This window comes from Lissotriton vulgaris, chromosome 11, assembly GCF_964263255.1.
Source record: "Lissotriton vulgaris chromosome 11, aLisVul1.2, whole genome shotgun sequence".
In the NCBI taxonomy this organism is placed as follows: Eukaryota; Metazoa; Chordata; class Amphibia; order Caudata; family Salamandridae; genus Lissotriton; species Lissotriton vulgaris.
Window position 1 is genome coordinate 1,073,671,464 of NC_141699.1, and position 16,450 is coordinate 1,073,687,913.

Genomic DNA, 16,450 nt, shown 5'->3' on the forward strand with positions numbered 1-16,450 from the left:
TAACTCGGGGGGCATATCCTCCCTGTTCGCAGGGGTGACCACCACAGGGATTGGATTCCCCTCTTTCGGCACCGGGATTGGCTCCTCACGTGGGTTATCGGGAACCGGGGTGTCTCCCCCAAGTGCTCCCCTTCTGGGCCTCTTGCTTTTTCCACCGGGGACTGTTCCCTGCAAAGGCCATTTCGGTCCTCCCTCCCCGTCCTTAGCCTCCACCTTTTTCTTCAGATCGGCTATCTCCTTCATGAGCATGCGGAGCATCTGCTCGGTACCGACCCGCTTTCCGACTTTCTTGGGCATTCTCAGACGGGATATCTGTAAGACAAAAGAAAGATTACAACGCTCAAAATTGCTCTTCGTTCCGTCTCGAGCTCACGTGCAGCGGGGAGGTGCAGCTTCAGAGCACAGGAACAAGAGGATGCTTTCTTGGCTTCCGCTCCTTTTATCCGTCTTCAGGGTGGGCGTGAACCCGCCCCCGCCTGCCTCCGAGGGCGTGGCCGGCCGCGTTGGTGTCTAGGCCAGCCCACTCTAGGGCGGGAAAAAGGCGCGCCCCGGCTACGCCGCTTCGGGCATACCAGCCGAGACTCGCCTCCCGCCCAAGATGGCTTCCCGGGGGGATCGTGGTACTCCACCATACGTTCGGGGGGACCGATTGGTCGCCCCTTTCCATTCTTACATCTTGTTGCTTTGAAAGTGGACTCCTCTCTGAGGCAGTTACCAGAACTCCATTGAAAAATGTAGAGCACAGAAAGCAAGTGACAGAACATCCAAGTACTTGATGACTTACAATCAATCCTGAGGCCGACATGCTAAATGAAAAATACAGAATGTGGAAAAAGTGCAGGGCACCAAATAATATTATATTAATAAAAATGTGACGATGTAAGAGTTCAGAAGTGATGGAGAAAAACTATAGCACATGTCAGAGGGGTAACTAAACAGAGCCAATGTGAATTCAATTTCAATGGCAATCTGTACTTTACCCTAAAGCTACATATGAAATTCAGGAACACATCATACTATAGTGTTCGCTCACTGTCCAGTGTCTAGTCTTAATGTATGATACAAGCTCTGTTGCCGCCTCTGCAATATTTTAAAGGGCTTTTGAGTAGATTAATGGTGGAAAAATGTGAAACATAAAAACACCTATGTGAATTTTATACATAAGACTGTAATAAATAATTGTGCTAAAATTATCCCTGATCATCAAAACATTTATATGATGTCAGCTACTGTGGGATTTTTCTATCTCTGAGAACATCAGCCCTTTCTGACTAGTGTAAACTGCCCTCTCTGTGAGTATAAACTAAACCAGTCAATATTTCGGATAGGTGTTGGTGTGAAATTGTGTAAGATTGCGAAAATGTCATCTCATCTCTTGACTGATGTATTCATCTTTCTTTCTCTTAAAATATATATTTTATCCCACTTTCTCATCTAACTTCTATATTTAGTCTTCATCTTTCTATTTTCTCTGTCTTTGGTGGTGTGCTCCCTCTCTTTTACTTTATCTATCATTGTCTTTGGCCTTCCTTTTGGTCTTGCACATGTTAATATCACTGAATGTGATGTCAATGTACTCCTGATATTGCATGCATAGCAATGTCAGTACCAGTAAAAACAATGTAGATGTATGCTATGACAAATGTACGCATAATAATGAGAATGTCGGTAAATATGATATCAATGACCGCCATGTTATATGTACACGTAATAACTAAGGCCTATCATTGCAGTCAAATTCACCCCAGATGACCTCCTCATGAACCCCCAAGTCAGAGATATGTGGTAAGACATGCCCTGTGACCCATACCCAAGCCTGCTAATTAATAGATCACAGATGGGGTTACACTTAGCCTGAAGACAAATGCGCAAAGAGGGTACACTCTGATTGATCCCACAGATAGGCAGTTACACCACAAACAGGTCCAAGGTGATTGACATGTATCACAAAAAAGGCCACAGGTCTAGGGTTGGGAGGAGGTAATCCAATTGATTGGGTGTACTCTACCACTTGAGAGGGGGTATCCCTCTTCAGGATGGTTCCCCTCACACCTCATAGGTGTCATGCTTCATCATGGGGTGCCTCCTTCAAGTGAAGAACCTGGTCTTCACGCAGGGTACAACCCCTGCGAGGGAGAAGCTCTGGGATGTTTTATTGAATGAAGGCAGGTGTACTAAAACCACCTGAGAGTTTGGTGTGTTGAAAAACAAGGGAGGGGTGTTGTGCAGTGCTATAGTGTGACTAGTTAAAACTGGCTAGCTATATTGCAATTTTACTCAGGTACCCGTTGCCAGGATTAAAAACAGTGAATAGCTGGTAACACAGGTGTCGTCATTACAGGCAACTGTGTGAATTCTAGACCAAAATGTTTCGGCCAAAAAAACTTAGAGTAGTGTCACAGCCTTCTTCAGGGTGAATAGTTCAGCTACTGCAAAAAATAAGTGAAGTGTACGTGAAAAAACATCGAAAAACACATGTATCAAATAATAGTAAACTACTGAACCAGTGGATTTGTCTGCTCAGTAAGTTCAACATACAACCTACAGTGGAAACAAGGACCAGCATGTCAACATAACATATACATGTATGTCATGGACGTGATAGAAGTACAACACACTTTAGTTTAACCTCCAATTTGGTAATGTATAGAACACATTAACATATTAGACTAATGTGTGTAAAAAATGCGCCGCATGACTCACCACTATTGGTTGTGAAGTTCACTGCATCTATCCCGACATATTAGCCATCTGGTGCGTGCGCCTAAAACTGTCAAAGAAGGTTTGAGGAATTAAAACCAGAAAATCCCAATAGAGGACAAAGAGGTATAACGCAATAGTAGAAGGCTTGTCCTCTAATGTTAGTGCAAACTCAATGAACTTCAACAGAGCAGCTGCCACATGACTCCGGAGATCAGAGAAGAGGAAGGAGCAGGAGCCCAGGAAAGCTTGATGTGGTTGTGTCAATGCGCAACAACTAGTAATGTACCAGATACTGCTTGGGTAAGATGGCAGCAAGGAAAGAAAGGCGTGCAGAGGGTTCTAAGACGTCTGACTACACTCGATAAGTGGAGGGGGCACTAAAACCTCCTCGCGGGGAGCGAGTAAAGCTTGGCCAGATGAGTCGTCCGAGTGCTGGCACTAACTCTGCTGGCAACAATGCAAAGTGGCAGAAAGTGTCCTGCGCTGTCGGAAGACAGAGAGAGACAGGGGAACCTTAGTGGATAGGCGGTATTAAATATGTTAAGAAAGGGTAGTGCGTACTGCAACTGGCGGTGAGTGGTGGGATGCAGGGAAACAGAGACCAGGCATCGCACAACCCTAGACTCATGATACAAGTGATTAGTGGGGAGTTGGCCCAGTTGACCCTGGACCCGTGGCCTTTTTTTGGGATACAAGTAAATCTCTTTGGACCTGTTTGTGATGTAACTGCCTATCTGTGGGATCAATCAAAGTGTACCCTGTTTGCACATTTGTCTTCAGGCTAAGTGTAACATCATCTGTGACCTATTAGTCAGTAGGCTTGTTTATGGGTCGAACTGTCTGTCTTACCACATATCTCTGACTTGGGGTTGATGAGGAGGTCATCTGGGGTGAATTTGACAGCAATGATATGACTTAGTTATTATGTGTACATATAATATGGGGATCATTTATATCATGTTTACTGACATTCTCATTATTATGCGTACATTTGTCATAGCATACATCTACATCGTTTTTACCAGTACTGACATTGCTATGCGTGCAATATCAGGCGTACATTGACATCACATTCAGAGAATAAAATGTGCAAGACCAAAAGGAAGGTCAAAGACAATAATAGATAAAGTAAATGAGAGGGAGCACACCACCAAAGACAGAGAAAATAGAAATATAAAGACTAAATATAGAAGTTAGATGAGAAAGTGGAATTAATATATCTTTTAAGTGAAACAGAGATGAATACAACAGTCAAAAGATGAGATGATATTTCCACAATCTTACACAATTTCACACCAAAACCTTTCCGAAATATTGACTGGTTTAGTTTATACTCACAGAGAGAGCAGTTTACACTAGTCAGATAGGCTGATGTTCTCAGAGATAGAAAAATCCCACAGTAGCTGACATCATATTAATGTTCTCATGATCAGGGATAATTTTAGCACAATTCTCTATCACAGTCTTATGTATGGAATTCACATAGGTGCTTTTATGTTTTGCATTTTTCCACCATTTAATCCACTTGAAAGCACTTTAAAATATTGTAGAGGAGGCAACAGCATTTGTATCATACATTATGACTAGACACAGGACAGTGAGCGAACACTATAGTATGATGTGTTTCTGAATTTCATATGTAGGTTTAGGGTAAAGGACAGATCGCCATTGAAATTGAATTCACATTGACTCTGTTTAGTTACCCTTCTGACATGTGCTACAGTTTTTCTTCATCACTTCTGAGCTCTTACATCGTCACATTTTTATTAAGATTTAATTTTTTGGTGCCCTGAACTTTTTCCACATTCTGTATTTCTCATTTAGCATGTCGGCCTTAGGATTGATTGTAAGTCACCAAGTACTTGGATGTTCTGTCACTTGCTTTTGGTACCCTACATTTTTCAATGGAGTTCTGGAAACTGCCTCAGAGAGAAGTCCACTTTCAAAGCAACAAAATGTAGGAAATGCTTTTGGACACAAGTAGCAAGAATCTGTTGTTGTTGTGGAACTTGTCTGTGGGTGGTGGGCACAAAAGGATTTAGAAGAATAGCTGAGCATGGACCATTTGAACAAGAGGTAGAGTAAGGAGTAGAGGAGTTGGCCTAATGGCTCGGGCATTCGACCTAGGACCTGGGGATCTGGGTTCAAGGCTCAGTAATGTCGCTAAACATCCTGTGATTCTGGGCAAATCACTTAATCTCCCCGTGCCTAACAAAAATGAATGTGTGTCCTCATGTAACGTAACTGGTACTATGTAAAGCGCTCTGATACCCGCTTCGGGTCAAGTTCACGCTATATAAAACTCTGCAAAAAACAAAAAGGAGGGTTGATGGACAAGGGGACTTTGAAGGTGTGGGAGAGAAGTCTCAAAACTGATGTGAGCTATGGCTGAGTTCCAACGCAGTTAGAATATGGTATCTAGAAATAAATGCTAGGTTGTAGTGCCCCCTCCACTTATCGAGTGTAGTCAGACGTTGTAGGACCCTCTGCACGCCTGTCTTTCCTTGCTGCCAACTTACCCAATCAGTATCTGGTACATTACTATTTGTTGCGCATTGACACAACCGCATCAAGCTTTCCTCGGCTCCTGCTCCTTCCTCTGCTCTAATCTCTGGGGCCATGTGGCAGCTGCTCTGTTAAAGTTCATTGAGTTTGCACTAACATTAGAGGACAAGCCTTCTACTATTGCGTTCTACCTCTTTGTCCCTCTCTTGGGATTTTCTGGTTTTAATTCCTCAAACCTTCTTTGACAGTTTTAAGCGCATGCACCACATGGGTAATATGCCGGGATAGATGCAGTGAACTTCACAACCAATAGTGGTGAGTCACGCGGCGCATTTTTAACACACATTAGTCTAATATGTTAATGTGTTCTAGTACATTACTAAATAGGAGGTCAAACTAAAGTGTGTTGTACTTATATCACGTCTATGACATACATGTAAATGTTATGTTGACATACTGGTCCTTGTTTCCACTGTAGTTTGTATGTTGAACTTACTGAGCAGACAAATCTACTGGTTCAGTATTTTACTATTAGTTGATACACGTGTTTTTTGATGTTTTTTCACGTACACTTCTCTTATTTATTGCATTAGCTGAACTATTTACCCTGAAGAAGGCTGTGACACTAATCTAGGTATTTTTGGCCCAAAGATGTTGGTCCAGAATTTACACAGTACCTCTATTGACGACACCTGTGTTACCAGCTATTCATTTTTTTTAATCCTGACACCGGGTAACTGAATAAAACTGCAATATAGCTAGCCCTGTAGCCAGTTTTAACTATTCGCACTATAGAACTGCACAACACCCCTACCTCGTTTTTCAACCCACCAAACTCTCAGGGGGTCTTAGTACACCCGCCCTCATTCATTAAAACATCTCAGAGCTCCTCCCTCACAGCGAGGGGATTGTAGCCCGCGTGAAGACCAGGCTCTTCACATGAAGAGGCACCACCATGATGAAGCATGACACCTCTGGTATGTGAGGGTAACTGTCTTGAAAAGGGATACCCCCTTCTCGATTGGTAGAGTACACCCAATCAATTGTTTTACCTCCTACCAACCCTAGACCCGTGGCCTTTTTTGTAATACAAGCGATTAGTGGGGAGTTGGCCGACGCAGGTCCTTAAACCTCCTCTAGCCCCCTCGTGTGTTTACTTACCAAGGAGATTGACCCCAATAAAACACATATGGCCAAAGGTGTGCCTTCCCAAAATACCACAAAGTCAGATACCACATGTAGTTAGGAACATGCAGCCAAACACAACACAGCATGAACACCACACGCAGTGATCAAACGCTCCTTATGACGGCTATTTGGACAGATACACACTGCCCCACTATAGCTATCCGTGAGTTCGAGAACCACGTGTGCCCCTGTTATCAGATGGTTGTATTCATCGTTCATGACTAGGCCTGGATCTACAGGCTTTACAAGAATGTGTAATTATTCAATTGTACCTCAGGAACTGTATATTACCAGTCAAAACATCTGTACATTGAGACTGTGGTCAGACAGGACTCTGTTGATGCTCTTCCTGCTGCTGCGTTTAATTAAACTAACCTGTTCCTATTTTTCCAAATGCCTTGTCTTTTCTATTTTTCAAGGTAAATTCAGATCCGAGCAACACACATGTAATATTAATATTAGAGCTGGTAAACCCCATTGGGGTATCTATGCACTCTACCAACTTTAATAATAAGTATGATAATAATGTTCTATCGTTTACTGCTGCAGTTTTTATTAAACGTCTGTGCTTTCTTGGTTTAGAATACTTTCTCTCTGTTTTTTCTTACCAAGAAATCAGCATTCAAGAATCGACTCGACAACAACACCCATAACAGCAAGGAACTATTCAACATCGTTAAAGAATTCACCAACCCCACCGCAGCCTCAAACGACATCACTCCCTCCCAAGAACTCTGCGATTCGTTATCCTCCTTCTTCTACAACAAAATTGCCGACATACATAACAGCTTCAAAAACATTTCCAACAAACAATCCTCTTCACCCCCCTCCGAACCTAAACCGCCCTCTAACATCCTCAGCGCCTGGAACACAATTACCACTGAAGACACCATCCGCCTAATGAACTCCATCCATTCTGGTTCGCCAACCGACCCCTGTCCCCACCACATCTTCAACAAAGCTGACTCCATCATCGCACCCCATCTCCGTGATGTCATCAATTGCTCCTTCAACTCCGCTACCTTCCCAGAAAGCTGGAAACACGCCGAAGTCAGCGCCCTCCTGAAGAAACCCATAGCAGACCCCTCTGAACTTAAAAACTACCGCCCCATCTCACTCCTCCCATTCCCTGCCAAAGTCATTGAGAAAGCCGTCAATAGTCAGCTCGCCGCCTTCCTCGAATCCAACAACTCCCTCGATCCCTCACAATCTGGCTTTCGAGCCAAACACAACACCGAGACCGCCCTCATTGCAGCTACAGACGACATCCGAACACTACTAGACAATGGAGAAACAGTGGCCCTCATTCTACTCGACCTCTCCGCCGTCTTCGACACTGTCTGTCACAGCACCCTCATACAACGCCTCAACAACATCGGCATACAAGGAAAAGCCTTGGACTGGATCATCTCATTCCTAGCTGGGAGAACTCAGAAAGTCCGACTTCCCCCATTCAAATCAGAGGCCACCGAAGTCATCTGTGACGTACCACAAGGATCATCACTCAGTCCCACCCTCTTCAACGTTTACATGAGCCCACTCGCATCCATCGCGCGTCAACACAACTTTAACATCATCTCCTACGCTGACGACACCCAGCTGATCCTTTTCCTCACCAAAGACCCTAACACCGCCAAAACCAATCTTCACGAAGGCATGAAAGAAGTAGCCATCTGGATGAAAACCAGCCGCCTAAAATTTAACTCAGACAAAACGGAAGTGCTCATCCTGGGATCATCCCCCTCTGCCTGGGACGACTCATGGAGGCCCTCGGCTCTAGGCTCAGCACCCATACCCACAGACCACGCACGAAACCTTGGCTTCATCCTAGACTCCGCACTCTCGATGACCAGACAAGTCAACGCCGTCTCATCCTCCTGCTTCAACGTACTTCGTATGCTCAAAAAAATCTTCCGCTGGATCCCCTCCGAGACAAGAAAGACTGTCACCCACGCACTGGTCACGAGTCGACTAGATTACGGAAACACCCTCTACGCCGGAATCACAGCCAAATTTTTAAAAAAACTCCAACGCATCCAAAATGCATCAGCAAGACTCATTTTAGATATCCCTCGCCAAGATCACATTACCGGCCACCTGAAAGACCTCCACTGGCTTCCCGTCAACAAGAGAATAACGTTCCGTCTCCTCACCCACGCACACAAAGCTCTCTACAAACTAGGTCCCGAATGCCTCAACACTCGACTATCCTTCTACACACCCACCCGCCAACTGAGATCCTCCAATCAAGCCCTCGCCGCAGTTCCGCGTATCCAAAGATCCACCATGGAAGGTAGATCCTTCTCCTACTTGGCGGCCAAGACCTGGAACTCACTCACCTCCGCCTTACACAGAACCACATCTCCTTCAGAAAAGAACTCAAAACCTGGCTATTCGATATATAATGAACCCCCTCCCCAAGCGCCTTGAGACCCTCTCGGTGAGTAGTGCGCTCTATAAATTCTTGAACTTGAACTTGAACTAGGTCACACATTGAAGTTTCCGTGCACAGATTGCTTCCTCGGATTAACCACTTACTTACAGTATGACGTCATCTTAAGACTCACCCTGCTCCACGAGCTGAATATTTTGCTAACAATGACATCATTTGCTTCAATGAGCTGATGGAATTCTTTATCATCTCTGGAGAAGCGGTGTCCAAAAATCACTGCAGCGATCACATTAGTGACAGAATGGACGATTGCAGGAGATGGATCCAGGCTTTTCCCTGCAACAACAAAAAGAAGAAACATAACTCACTCAAATAAGGTATAATAAACCAGAGAGCTGTGGTGCCCTCAGCTGATCATACCTGACAAACTGAGGAAAACAAAAATGGACCGAAATGCTTTTCAGAGTAAATTAAGAGGTTATTTAAAGAATTCGATCCACTCCCCTTTTTTCTCAATATTTAGCTATCAGTGTTATCCTCAAGCCCTCTCGGGTGCAAGGACAACCTACTAATGGGTTGTGAGATTCCAAGCGTCTGGTACAAACCACACATTGATTACTCTTTTTGCAATGGAAGGTTTGTTTCCCAAGCCTCCTTGACTTTGGCAGTAGTTTGCTTTGCTCAGTCAAGGACTGTCTCAAAGGATATAGCATGGTCCTGGAGCCTAAATCCAGTACAAAACAGATGCAGCTGAAATAAGGATTGTAAGAAAACAGGCTTTTTTTGCAGATGCCCCCCCTTTTGCCTCAGTCAGACTACTAGATGTTTTTTCGTTTCTGAAAGTGTCCTGGAGCCTGCTTACCAGGCCCCAGTACCAGAGCTCTTTCCCCAATACTGATATCTGTCAATTGGTAACCTCAATTGGCAAAGGACTTTAACCCGCTTATGAGACCCTAATATATGGTACCAATGGTGCCCACGGCATGGGTTTTAAAAGGGGCACCAGGTCTTGAACACAGGTTGTGCCACCCTGAGTAATCCAGGTAAACTACAGACTGCAGGCCTGCAAATGCTGACTGCAGGAGCAGTGCAGACTGCTTGAACTCACCATGTGTCGCAAAGTCAATGCACTATTTTTAATATATGCCAGTCTCCCCTAAGGAGGGCCTCCTAAAACCCAAGAGGCAGGGTGCATTATATCAAAGGTGTGGACATGTAAGTGCAAGCATATGTGTCCCTATAGTGGCCTTTACTAATAAAGGAAACTATAAGTGAAAAACATTCCATAGGATAACATGGGCTGGCACCTGGGCAAACCAGAGGTTGGCAGCTCCATTATGGTACTGCCAAATATGTCATGTTTTGAATTAAACAACATGCCTCCTCCTCACCCCTAACATGAATCTAATGTCAAGGACGATGTGGCATACACCATGGTGGCTACCTTAGAGGTTGCCCACCTGGTTGATCCAGCCTTTCCTGTGAGTTGGCAGCCAACCAGTGCTTGCTGCAGCCACGACTGGAATCTGACCTCCTGCCAGGAGGTTGTGACTCACTCCCTGACAGGCTGGCGAGTGAAGTGGCATATCAAGGCGGTGAGCTTCAAAGGCTGCACTGTCTGTAATATGCATCCAAGCTTCCTTCCAAAGGAGGTAGCAGCCCTCCACATGCCACAGGTAAATTTGCACTGGGAGAGGCAGGAAAATTAGATAATCAGGGGGTTTACACAACTAAAAGGCAAGTCCCACCTCCAGGGTGAGGTACCTGGTCTATACAGCTGAGGAAAACTACTGCCATTTTTAAAAGTGGTAGAACAGTTGTTTTGGTGTAGAAAAGATGACCTACACCCTGGATGTGGTCACTCCTGGGATGGATTAGCCACTGGGGCTAGTAGCCCAATGGCCACTCGCACCCACACCCAAAAGGACAAAGAAGAGACTGAGTCTGCGACAATAGGACTTGCACATACTAAAAGAAGGACAGTACACCTGTGGCAACACTCTTGGAACTGCACAATCGAGGCACATCATTGGCTAAAGATCAGTTCTCCCAGACTGAGGGATCCCCATGAGAGCCAGAAGCAACCTCGGACTTCCGTGGACTAGTAGCACTAGTTGCCTGCAACCGCAAGTAAAAACAATGAGACGTAAACAAAGAAGCGATAGCCAACGGGTCCTCCGATGGATTGTCTAGGAGTAGATGGTGCAGTCCATTTTAGGAATCAAAGTCCTGCCCTCCACAAAGTTTCAGGCAGCTACTATGTTCCCCAGACCTTCACAATCAAGTTAACTTTCTACTGGGCTTACCTTTGCCAAGACTTAGTGGTCATCAGTCCGGCAACCAACCCCTTTACTTGACACTGCACCTCAAGGCAACTCCGCAAGACCTTCATCCGACGTCAACAGTGACTTCATTGTCAACATTTTGCACCCTGTCCGCCTCCCGCACTGTGTAAGCTGTAAAACCCGATTCAGCACCAAGGACTGCCAAGACAACTTGAACCCAGGCTTCTGGAGCCAGGTAAAATGGAGCTCAGTGTAATGGATTGGTTCTGGGACCAGCAACACCTTTACCTTCCTTGGGACTCACGCAACTCGACCTGCAAGTGACCGATTATCAATAGTGGTTTTCACCATTGTTTCAAATGATAAGGTTGCACTATATTAATTTGCAACAATTTTATATTGCTTCTAAAATTTATAACTCTGGTTATATGTATCTGATAAAGTTCATTTTGGTGTCTAAATTAAGATCAATTCAGCTTTATTTTGAAAAATGTGTTTGGAATTTCTTTCGAGTCCTGTCAATTATTGATTGTCCATGTTGGTACTCTGAAATGCTTAAGACATGTTCCTCTTGTAAAGCCTGACTGCTCTTTGCCTGTCTACCTGAAATGAGCTGAGGGTTAATTATTGTAAAACCAAGGACCATCTTTGGGGTTTGTGAAAGAATTGCATGGTGAAGCCTAACCAACATCACAACATAATACTCCACCGTCCCACAGGCACTTTGATTGTGAACAAATTAACTCACGCCCACTGAGAGCAAAAGTCATTATGCAAATGAATAAAAGCAGGAAATCAACAAGATGGGGGCTTCTGATGCCGTTTGTTCAGCCCAGGATGAAGAGGTTGGTGAACCTTGAAACGCGTTGCAAATGATACATTTAAGTGAAACAGGAATGCAGGTTGCATGTATAAAGTCAGATGACAGGCTGTGTTGAGTGCGCTCCTAATGCTTCAGGGTACATTGGTTTCAAAATTTCTGCACGGCGGTTCCGGTCGTGGGGAGTTGCACCTTCGAACAGATGGGGGAAATACTGTCCAGCTGAGCGAGGCTGCCGGTTTGAACTTTCGAATCTGGATCAGCACTCTTCCTATGCAGGTCGAGTCTGCATCCTGGGACACAGCCTACAAAGGAAATAATTGATGAAAATAAAATCGGACTATCAGAACTTACTAAAGTAATACTTACCTTGGTAGTAACTCCATCTCCCATCAGGCACTTTATTTGTGAACAGATGAACTCATGCCCACTGAGAGCAAAAGTCATTATGCAAATGAATAAAAGCCGGAAATAAAGAAGGTGGGGCTTCTGATGCCGTTCATTCAGCCCAGGATGAAGAGATCGGTGAACCTTGAAACGCGTTGGCAAATGATAAATTAAGTGAAACAGGAATGCAGGCTGCATGTTTAAAGTCAGATGACAGGCTGTGTTGAGTGCGCTCCTACTGCGTCAGGGCACATTGGTTTCAATATATATATATATATATATATATATATATATATATATATATATATATACTAGCAGCCCGTCCCGACGTTGTCCGGGAGCAAAAGGCTGCTTCAGGGCCCCCGCCCGCACCGCAGAAGAGTTGTCTGTGCAAGTCCTGGCCCTGTTCAACTGATTTGGCCCACTTGTGTTATTTTTTTAATTCTTATGTATTGTTTTCCGCGTTTTATGTTGTCCACAAGATGTGAGGAAAGTATTGTGTCAACTGTTTAATGTTTTTTTTTCTTTCAAAGGCTCTTTCCGTGTGTTCGTTTTTGTATCCCTTCAAAGAAGTGTCCCATTTTGTTTTGTCAATTGTGTGGTGAAGTCCTGGCAGTGCTCGAGTGATTATGGGCAGTTGTCTTATTTTCGTTATTCGTATGTCTTATTGTAAGCGTTTTATCTTGTCCGCAAGATGTGAGGAAAGTCTCGTAAATGCGCAGTCGGTTGCGTTTCTCCGTTAAGAAATGTTGGCTTTTTTTGTTCGTGTTTACCCCCCTGTGACGTCGTTGGTCAATGGCCAATGGTTAAAGACTTTCTTTTTGGTAAGCCGGAGTCGTGTGTGTTTCTTTAGTGCGTTGTGATTGGTGTAGTATGCGATTAATCCTGCCCCCTGTGTGGCGTCATTTGACACTCCTCGTCGATGGAAGGCCCGCCCGGTTTTTAATGCGAAGGCGTCAATGTTGTCTGGGTAACTGCAACGAATGTGTGTATATTTCTTATAGCGCGCACCTCTGCTGTTTTTGTATATTGGTGTTACCGCGCTGTATGTGTGAATTTAAATTCATTGAAAGCGCATTTCCACTGTATGTGTTGGGATTTGCAAATGCTTGTGAGAAATTCATTGAAAGCGCATTTCCGCTCTGTCTGCATATTGTGCATTCTAAATTCAGTAAAAGCGCATTTCCGCTCTGTGTGCATATGTAAGTGTGTTGTGAAGTCGCTTGGCCTATGTTTGTTATTTGCACTTGGCCCGGCCCTATAAATGCCCACATTTGTTGTTTGAGACGCCCACGACCACGCCCCAAGGGGACTACTTTACCACTCTTGGCGTTTTTGCTTTTTTAATGTATATGGTGTACATATCTATAGCCTATGTCCTTCTGCCACATTTCCCCTTTCAAACGGTGTATTGGGTGTAGTGATTGGTGCATTACTTTTGTAGTTTACCTGGCTCAAAGGTTTGTGTTCTCTCTTTATAATAGTAGTATAGATATATATATATATATATCAAACCACCTTGTGCCCTGATACAGGAACGAGACTTGCACGGAGTGGCTGTGACACCTTGAATTTATTAAAACCAGCCCCGTGGTCCGAAGTTAACTCGTGTCCTAACACGTTTCAAAGCCATGGCGGCTTCTTCTTCAGGGGAGACCGTCGTAGTGAACGGAACTGCTGCACAGACCTGTCTTTTAATTGCAGGCACCAAATTAATCCCAGGTAGGCGTAACAAAGCATGCTGGTATTTGTAGTCCTGGTCATAGCGTCAGAATTGCCCATGTGGGTCTCCTTTTACTGCGGCCAATAAAAAGTCAATAATAACACCCAAGTGGGCCTCCGGGCCCCTAAAGCTGATTTTTGCAGTTTCTCACCCCCGTGCTGCCGTGTTACCGGCGTGAGATTTCTCCCGTCGTACGGCCCCTCATCTCTGAGGTGTCAGGTTCCCTGCGGCCAGGCTGCCGCATTCAAATCAAACCATCATGTGCCCTGATACAGGAACAAGACTTGCACGGAGTGGCTGTGACAACTTGAATTTATTAAAACCAGCCCGGTGGTCCGAAGGGAACTCGTGTCCCGACGAGTTTCAAAGCCAGGGTGGCTTCTTCTTCAGGGGAGACCGTTGTAGTGAAGGGAACTGCTGCACAGACCTGTGCAGCAGGGTATGGAATATGAAAATGCCAGCTTTCCCGGCCCAGAGGCCCACTTGAGTATTTTAATGAACTTTTAATGTCACACATACAACGGAACCCACTGGGGGATTATTGTGCCATCTATCAGGACTACAAGTACCAGCACGCTTTGCACCGATCCCACCTGGGAGCAATTTATCAACACATGCGTTATAAGTGCTTGGTGGCAGCATTTCCTGTTTCATGCTGACTTTTCTCTCAAGAAGAAGCCCTAGTGCTTTGAAACGTGTAAGGAATGATGTAAAATAACTCTGGATTGGGCATGCTGTTTCAATAAATTCGGGGTGAAAGCCACCCTGCTGCAGGCTCGTTTTCGCCTCAGGGCAATGTGGTGATGTATTTCAATGCGGCAGCCTGGCCGCAGAGAACCTGCCACCACGGAGGTTGTGGGGCCTGACGATGGAAATAAACTTCACATCGGAGTTAAGGCGCAGCAGGGTATGTAATATGAAAATGCCAGCTTTCCCGGCCCGGAGGCCCACGTGGGTGTTTTAATGAACTTTTAATGTCACACATGCAACAGAAACCACTGGGGGATTATTGTGCCATCTATCAGGACTACAAGTACCAGCACGCTTTGCACCGAGCTCACCTGGGAGCAATTTATCAACACATGCATTATAAGTGCTTGGTGGCAGTATTTCCTGTTTCATGCTGACTTTCCTCTGAAGAAGAAGCTGTAGTGCTTTGAAATGCGTAAGGAATGATGTAAAATAACTCTGGATTGGGCACGCTGTTTCAATGAATTCGGGGTGAAAGCCACCCTGCTGCAGGCTCGTTCTCGCCTCAGGGCAATGTGGTATATATATTTTCACACAATGTGGTCTTTATACAGGATCGCTCCACAGCGGGTGCTGGCGTTGGGCCAGACCAATGGCCAAAAGACAATTTTTTGAACAAAGGACGCCGCACACAGCAACTTCTTTTTCACTGATTTATTTCAATAAAGATATGGCCTATGCCACAGCGAAACACCTGTTAAGTTGCCAAGGAGGAGACTGGAGAAAAATGTCGTATTTTGCAATAGACTCTGTGGGAGAACACGAAAGGATGGGAGATCGGAAAAAGAAACTCCGACAGTTGGAATCAAAGTACATCATAAGGCTAAGAACTAAAATACCTGGAGGCATGAACTTCGACGAGGAGCTCTATGTGCATTTGGAGTAACAAGCAGAGACAAGGAGGCCCCAAAAAAATATCTGCCTTCATAAGAGACAAAAGACAATTGGCATGCTGATGTTAGGTACAGGCAATTTGATATGGGTACTATACCATAATGCAAGATACCAACAGAGACAAAAAGGTGTAATGAGTGGCTCTCATATACACATATGTATATATAAAAAATGTTTTGAAATTTTGTAAACATGACAATGGTATATGTTTCCAATAACATTGATATACTAAGGGTTTTTTTGAAATGCATGCCAAAATGTCTGACCTAATACACACTGGGTTCTTTATGAAATGCATTGCAATAAGAATATCCCATAATATGAATTGCAAACTATGTCTAACAAAAAGTGTATTCTTGTGTGTTAACATGGACTACATATCCCAGAAGTCTATGGGAATAGTAGAAATCAAAAAAGGAGTTTAAAACAGTTGCAAGAAAGTAGTGACACTTACCGTGAGGAAGGCCGTCAGGCTGAAACGCGTTGGTGTTAGAAACCATAGGATTCACACCAGTTATAGTTAGCTGGAAATTTTACTGACATAAAACCATTGAAATTCCCACGTTATAGTTAGTTGGACTCACTATAACTTACGCGCCTGCAATGCACTGCTGATGACGTCACATATTACATCACTCATGACATGGTCAGTGACATCACTCAACCCTCCCCAATCTACACCCAGCACCTCCAAACGAAAACAACCCACTCCATCGGGACCAGAGACAAGGGAGACAATCCCTTGCATTCAACCACGGTTTGGAGAATTTAGGGTCACCTGTATTTTTTGTGGTAAGATCATC

General features: G+C 44.5%; 1 protein-coding gene across 2 annotated transcripts in view; it reads right to left on the reverse strand.

Annotated features, from left to right (window-relative positions):
• LOC147684130 (cytochrome P450 2J4-like) overlaps nt 1-16,450 on the reverse strand; it is a 148,886-nt gene that overhangs the window by 39,385 nt on the left and 93,051 nt on the right. For both annotated transcript variants that reach the window (XM_086944520.1, XM_086944519.1), the window contains one exon: nt 8,964-9,124. In XM_086944520.1, coding sequence (XP_086800646.1) covers nt 8,964-9,124 — 161 coding nt within the window. The remainder of the gene's footprint in view (nt 1-8,963; nt 9,125-16,450) is intronic.